Here is a 7,500-nt window from a genome sequence, read left to right on the forward strand (position 1 = left end):
TAAAATATGTGTGTTGTCATTTTTCCTTCATTGTATGAGATTGGATGTTTATATTCCCAGTGGATGTTACAGCCTGTAGCTATGTACTCTCAAAGTAGTGGAATAAAAAGAGCCCTTACTTGTAAAACAGGTAAGGGTTAGAGACAGCAAGGGTATCCAGCCATAAAGCATCCATCTAGTATGTGCTAGTATAGAAAAACAAGTATAAATTAAGGAGCAAGTATGTGTGTGTATGTATGTATGTATGTAGTAAAACTAGTTTAGATTAAAACTATGAATAGAAGTTAAATAAAAATAAATGAAATTAGTAAATTAAGTAAACAAAGAAACTATCTCTCAGAAGAAAACTGTGAGGTGGGGTAAGTAACCAGATAACATTAATTAACCATATTACTCAAGGTATTTTAGTAAATTGTAATTATATTTTAGGATGGTTTAGCTTTCCTCAACGCATGCATTTCATACATGCATATTGAGAAGTTGATTTATATACACACAACCTTAAATGAAATATTTCTATTGTTTATTAGTGAAATACTTTCGACTTTCTGTTGTTTGGGAAAGGTCCTCAGTGTTAGTAACAGTACAACATATATTCTGTTATATATTTGTCTGTAAAACCTGTTAGGGAAGAGAAAAAAACAACTTAAAAAACAAAAAACAACACAACAGCCAATTTTATAAATGGTTAATGAAAAGTATTGTTCATATAATTTTATGCATAAGAAATGATTTTTATATTTTTCATTTATATATTTTCACCTTAGTAAATATATTTTACAGTATCAAATACATGTATATATAATGTTTATCACATGTTATCTTCAGGAGCTTAAGGTTGGAATATTAAGCTTGTCTTTCATTCCAATTGAGTTGTTTACCATTTCATAATACCATAGATACTTAAATAATTAAGTAATGAATTCCTCTATTTTCTTAAAATTATTACTCATAAGTTATTATTTTATACGGCCCTGCTATAAATTGTTTAATGTTCATTAATCCCTCTATTTTGGTAATATGCAAAGGAATAAAGTTTGAAAATTTAATTAATCTTTCAAAAATATGTTAAAAACTTCCATATTTTGCAGTTTATGAAGAGAAATAATTCAAAAATCTTCTAACTAAAATGATATACTTGGATTAATTAGTAATAAAATGTATTATTCCTCAGCATTAACTATAAATCAGCTTTCATATAATATTCATAGATCCTCTATAATTTATATTCTCTCAAATTTGTAAGATTTAAATGAGGTTGATCCATGTGGATCTGACACTACTTATTAGACATCGTTGTCACTGTATTGCTTTAAGCAATTTTGTGTCTCCTTTTTGATGTCCAATGGATATGTTTGTATTATTCTGGGAAATTGAATTGATAGATTGGTTTATAAAAGAGTGCAAACAGTGTAAAATATTCACAGCTGCATTGTTGGTCTGATACAGTGCTGACTGGCCCTGTGCACATTTTAAAGTTGTTGGCATTAGGAAGAGCATTCAGCCATAGAAATTATGCCAAGAGCTGACATTGGAGTTCATTGCAGCTCTATGGCTTACCACATCCTGTCAAACTGTTCAACCCATGCCAACATGGAAAACATTAAATGATAATGATTTCTCCAAGAAAGATTATAAATGGTACATAGGTAATATATTATCTAGCATAAAATAATTAAAAAGAAAAACTAATATTACTGCAAAAATTTAGTGTTTAAAGAATATGTAATTTCTTCAATAATGCTTATACCAATGATAATTTTTAAATAATAATAAAAATGATAAAAGTAATAATGATGATATTTCAAGTAAAAAATCTGTAAAATATTTGTTTACTGTTATATGTAATTATGTATATGTAAGTGTTCATAAGAGAGACATGTTTCTCTCTTTGTGAATACTTGGGGCTCTATTAATTTTCTTGTTAACCACTACAGCAAATTTGATTCATAAGTTAAACAATGAGTATTTTAAATCCATTAATGTGTTCATCCTGTAATCATAATATACAAATATTTTTGATGAAAAGTTCACATGACTTTTTTTTCCTTCAAAATTTCATTAGAGATTTGATATTTTTCGATAAAATAAGATATTTAGGTGCTTTTTTTTGGAAGCCCTTTTTTCTGACTCCTTGTCCTTTCCTTCCTTATATGGCTGTTGTCGAGCAGGGTCGTCTCCACGCTTTGATTCCTCACGCATCGGTTCCCCAAAGTTTGTATACCCCAATTTGGAATGGGACGATGAATTTGCCGAAGGTAGGAACCAGTATTACCTGCCTCCCTAGTTCTTTATTCTGCCTACAGTGTCGTATTTTTTTGCCATGCTTTACAGTCTAGCATGATTCATCTGCTAGTAACACATTCGTATCATGATATATATATATGTATGTGTATATATATGTGTGTATATATATATATATTTATAACATGAAGTAAATCTCTATCTATCTATATATACATTACAACTGTGTTGACTTTGCATGTATTTTCTTCAGGAAGGTGCGTTTCTTTGTGGCAACAATGTCAGTACACATTTCACAAACATGTTAAATTCATTTGTTGCGTAACCGATTTTGGTTAATTATAACACTGTTCTTCTCCATCCCTTACCCACCCATGTTTTATTCTTTGCTATTTCATCTACCCACCAATACACACACGCATACAAATATGAAAAACACATTCCTAAACACTCTCCCATATAAAACACATGGTGGCTTTTATATATATATATATATATATATATATATATATATTATATATATATATATATATATATATATATATATATATACACATGCATACATACATGTTGGTGTATATGTATATCTGGATGTGTTGATGTTTAGAGTTGAAATATGAGATAAACCAATCTAATTATAAATGTTTAATGAACAAATATGTGACCCTTCCCAGAATTCTTTGCCTGCTCCCCAAACTGACCTGCCTGCTCTTCAAGTCACTAGCTTTGCGTCTGATAAAAGTAATAATAATAATAAATAAAACGAGACACTTTTTTTTTTTTACCTCTTACTCTCTTTCTTTCCAAAATCTTCAAGATTTTATGAAGGTTGTTGCTGTGATATTAGTGTTAATTTTCTAAATACAAACTAAAGCAAATTACCAAGCAGCTACAACAAACAAAAGCTTCTTTCACTTACGCAATGCAGGCTTAAAACATCTGCGACCACTCTTGGCACTGGACAGTCTGCCTGGACATGATTTGCATGACAATGCATGCTTTCTGGATTTGGAGTTGATAGACCTTTTTTTGTTTTTGCTTGTTTGTATACATATATATGAATATATATGTCTGTGTATATATACATATGTGTCTGTATATACATATATCTGTGTGTATATATATCTATATATGTATGTATGTATGTGTATGTATATACATGTATGTATGTATATATATGTTGTAAATGTTTTAAAATTGTTTATTTTTATTTATCTTTTGTTTCATTTATTTATTATTATTATTATTATTATTATTATTATTATTATTATTATTTTCATTATTGTTTGCAATCTAATTTCATTTTTGCACTTGTGCATTACCTTGTGTTTTGCTTGACTTAATTTTATTTTGTTTTAATTTTGTTTTTCATTTTAATTGGTTTTTAATCCTTTTATTATAAAATCTAACTACTGTGGGGACTTACAAAAATATTTACTGTTAAACATGAAAAGCTGTCTTGCATTAGTTCTTGCCATTAAATATTATAACTGCAATCATCCTGCATTATGCCTTCATAGCTAAAGCTTCTATTAAAAGCAAAAATCAATTAGTTACATTATTTCATCAAAAAATTTTTTTCCCTGCATTTAAAAACTGACATGATGAATTGTTTTTAAAGTTAATAAATCCTGAGGGGCTGCTATTGTAACCATTTGACGCCTATTTTTACTTTACATTTTGAAATAATGCCCTTTTGAGAATTAAATTTTATTTTTTTTATCTTTTGGTTTAAATGTTTATTGTATTAACACAGATTGCTGAAAAGTTTGGTATGTACGTGCTAATACAATAAAAACATATACTCTGTGTCTTAGCTGGCCCTAGCTCTTATACTGAAGATAATCAAGAGATCTTACTAATTGAACTATTTAAAATAGACACACACAAAATTTATACATACTTATGTACATTTATACATTTAGGTGTTAGAAATCCAGGTAATTTAGATTCATTAAGGTAGACTAATAATGATGTATTGTCTCACCTTAATTTCCATGTCATTCCATAACAAACAAAAACTCATAAAGCAGTTATATATTTTTTTTAAATGGCCTTTAATAACTACTCTTCAATATTTGTTGAACTGATATTTTCACATTTATAGCACAATAAATATTTGATATTGTGATTGCTCATTCACAACAACAACAACAATACTGTTCAATTTAAAGTATATAACATGTAAATTTAATTGCCATTTCATTGCCGATAATAAATCATTACTAATGTCCAGATAAAACATTTATGAAAGAATATTTTGTTTCTTCTATAATAATAATAATTATTATTATTATTATATATATATATAATATATAGGCATGTCAATTGCCAGATGTTTTTACTGTGGTATTTTTGGTATTAAATTCTACTATAATGAAATATATTTTTCTGGATATGACAAAATAATATTGACTAAACTGTATAATAACCATATACCAACTGGAAGAATATGCATTTCAAGAATATAAGGAAAACTAGATTGCATGCTTGTCAGTTTTGTTTGGTTAAATGTGTGTGTTTGTTTCTTTTTATCTTTTTTTTTATCTTAGGAATATTTTTTTTCTATGTTTAATGTATTTTCTTTTTAATTTAAAAAAAAATTTATTAAATGGAGAAAACTTTGTTCTGCAGTGCAATTTAATCTAACTAGGTTTGTTTTTGCCCTCCTTTCAATCAACCAATCACATACTGTCAGTTGGAACCGTTGGAGAAATCTGGTCAAACATTAAATAAATTTTCATGAAAGGATTATTATTATTAGTATTATTAATTTTATGTATATATGAAATGAAATTTATTACATAACTAGTTGAAATGAAGACAAACTGTATAGTCTACCCAACTGGTTTAACTGACAGTGTTTCCATATTCCTGGTTTTTATTTCATCTACTCAGTTTGACATAAAAACCCTTAGTAACAATATAAAGAATTAAGGTTATTGGCAGCACTGCCAGTATTTGATTTTACAAGTCTTCTTCAGGAAATTTTCTTACAAATTAACTTTTCCTTCATTTTATCACATTCTTTTCCATTTTTCGGAATTGAGTATTTTTTTCACCTTTTAAAACCTCCTCAAAATGTTTTAGGTTTTCCTGTAGCTAGTAGAATTGTTTTTATGTACCGTTTGTATTGAAAGATTTGTCCATTGCTATCAGTTGTCTGCATGATATTTGAAAAGTGACCAAAATTCTATAAAATTTGAATTTGAAGTACACATCCCCATTTATAACTCAGACATCTTGATACTGTTGATTTCTCATTACCTTTAATTTAAATTCTACATTAATTAGAATCTGATATGGGAGGCAAATAGATATTTTGTCAACAGAGTTTAAAATTTTAGTTTTTGTATAGTTATCTCCCATATTTAGTTATTCCTTTGGGAATTTATCTCTACTTATACATTACCACTTTATATCAGTTATATATATATACACACACACACACACACACACACGAAAATTATTAGTTGATTAGTTATTAAAACTACAGTTATATTTCTGGAAGCTTCATTCACTTGTTATTTAGGGAAGTAAAAACTAGTTATGTTACAGGTGTTTTTCTATAAATGCTAACGTATAATGTTGTTTCTAGTGGATCAATCATATACATCTATAAGATTTAAATATGTCAACAGATCCTTAGAATATAGCTTTCAAAGAAATAAAACAAATCTCTTGAACTTTTTAACATGCTGACTAAGTTATTCACTATTAACATAGGGTGACTAGTATATTTCAGGGAGATTATCATAGTAGTAAAAGCAGTGGATTAGCAGAGTTGGTAGAGCATTGGATAGATTGCCTCATGGTATTTGTTCTAATTCTGCAGTCTCTGTTTAAATCCTGCTATGGTTAACCTAGCCTTTCATGCAGAGTTAAAAAAAAAAATGTCCAGGCAGTACAGTAGTGGAGCTGTTAGAAAGTTGGACAAGATCTCTTGCAGAATGTTCCAACTTTCTGCATTTTGATAGCAAATCCTGCAACAACACTAGTGCCAAACTGTATTGGCCTAAGTCAGTTACCTTTCCTTTGGATAAATGTTAGTGTCATAGAGAGGGGAAATATGCAATTACTGTTCTTCCTAAAAAGGACTTTTCATTGCTTGCATATGCATGGTAAGCCTTGACCAACAGAGAGCCATATACATCTTAGTAATCCTTAATGCTCTGTCTTGGTGCCTCATTTTTCAAATCCCTCTGGGGTTTTTTATCCTTCTGGAGACGAAATATAGATTGCAAAGTAAAATGCTAGCTTTTTACTTGTCTGTAGTTTCCTTTTGCAATAAAAGGGAATTTGTTCCTTACATCTACTCAGAACGAAATTACTATCATATTGCTGGCTGGAACTGCAAATTCAGTAAATAGCCATTATATGCGATCCAATTTAGATTCTTGCTAGTGTTGTAAAAGCTGCTTTCATTGTTACAAAGGTCATGATTGACATGATTTTCCATTTACCTTCTTTGTAAATTTCAGATTTTGTATTAAAAAATCTGATCTTCTCAATGTGATCACCATTACTCAGTGGTTAGTGTTGACTCCCACAGTGTTCAGTGGTCAATGTTGACCCCTACTGTGCTCATCAATAAAATAACTAATACTGATACATTGAAGTTAAAAACATCTAAAGCTTTCCTTCTATTATCAACAATTGGCTTTGTGCATAAGCAATTATTATTATGCCTTAAGGCAGTGAGCTGGCAGAATTGTTCACGTACTGGACGAAATGCTTAGTGGTATTTCATCTGTCGCTACATTCTGAGTTCAAATTCTGCTGAAGTCAACTTCGCCTTTCAGCCTTTCGGGGTCGATAAATTAAGTACCTGTTATGCACTGAGGGGGGGGGGGGGTATAATTGACTAGTCCCCTCCCTCCAAATTTGAGGTCTTGTGCTTCCAGAAGAAAGGATTATTATTATACCTTGCAGCATTTTTTCCAGCTCTTTACATTCAGAGTTCAAATCCTGTTGAAGTCAACTTTGCTTTCATCTGTTTGGGGTTGATAAATTAGTACCAGTTGAGCTCTGGAGTTATATCAACCTCCCCTCAAATTGCTGGCCATGTGCCAAAATTAGAAAGAATTATTATTATTGAAGTGGTTGACTGGCAGAATAATGAGAGCTTTGGGAAAATGCATTGCAGTATTTGTTCCAGTGATTTACGTCCTAAGTTCAAATTCTGCCAAAGTCAACTTTACCTTTTATTTTCCCATGATCAATTAAGTACCAGATAAATATTGGGGTCAGTGTAAT

At 29.7% G+C, this 7,500-nt stretch overlaps 1 protein-coding gene across 50 annotated transcripts in view; it reads left to right on the forward strand.

Annotated features, from left to right (window-relative positions):
- LOC106869810 (dynein, cytoplasmic 1, intermediate chain 2a) overlaps nucleotides 1–7,500 on the forward strand; it is an 86,081-nt gene that overhangs the window by 59,591 nt on the left and 18,990 nt on the right. For 28 of the 50 annotated variants that reach the window (XM_052968933.2, XM_052968935.2, XM_014915671.3 and 25 more), the window contains one exon: nucleotides 2,172–2,258. The exons of the other annotated variants lie outside the window; for them this stretch is intronic. In XM_052968933.2, the coding sequence (XP_052824893.1) occupies nucleotides 2,172–2,258 (87 nt within the window). The remainder of the gene's footprint in view (nucleotides 1–2,171; nucleotides 2,259–7,500) is intronic. 50 annotated transcript variants of the gene reach the window in all.

This window comes from Octopus bimaculoides, chromosome 6 (genome assembly GCF_046866305.1).
Source record: "Octopus bimaculoides isolate indiv1 chromosome 6, ASM4686630v1, whole genome shotgun sequence".
Lineage (NCBI taxonomy): Eukaryota > Metazoa > Mollusca > Cephalopoda > Octopoda > Octopodidae > Octopus > Octopus bimaculoides.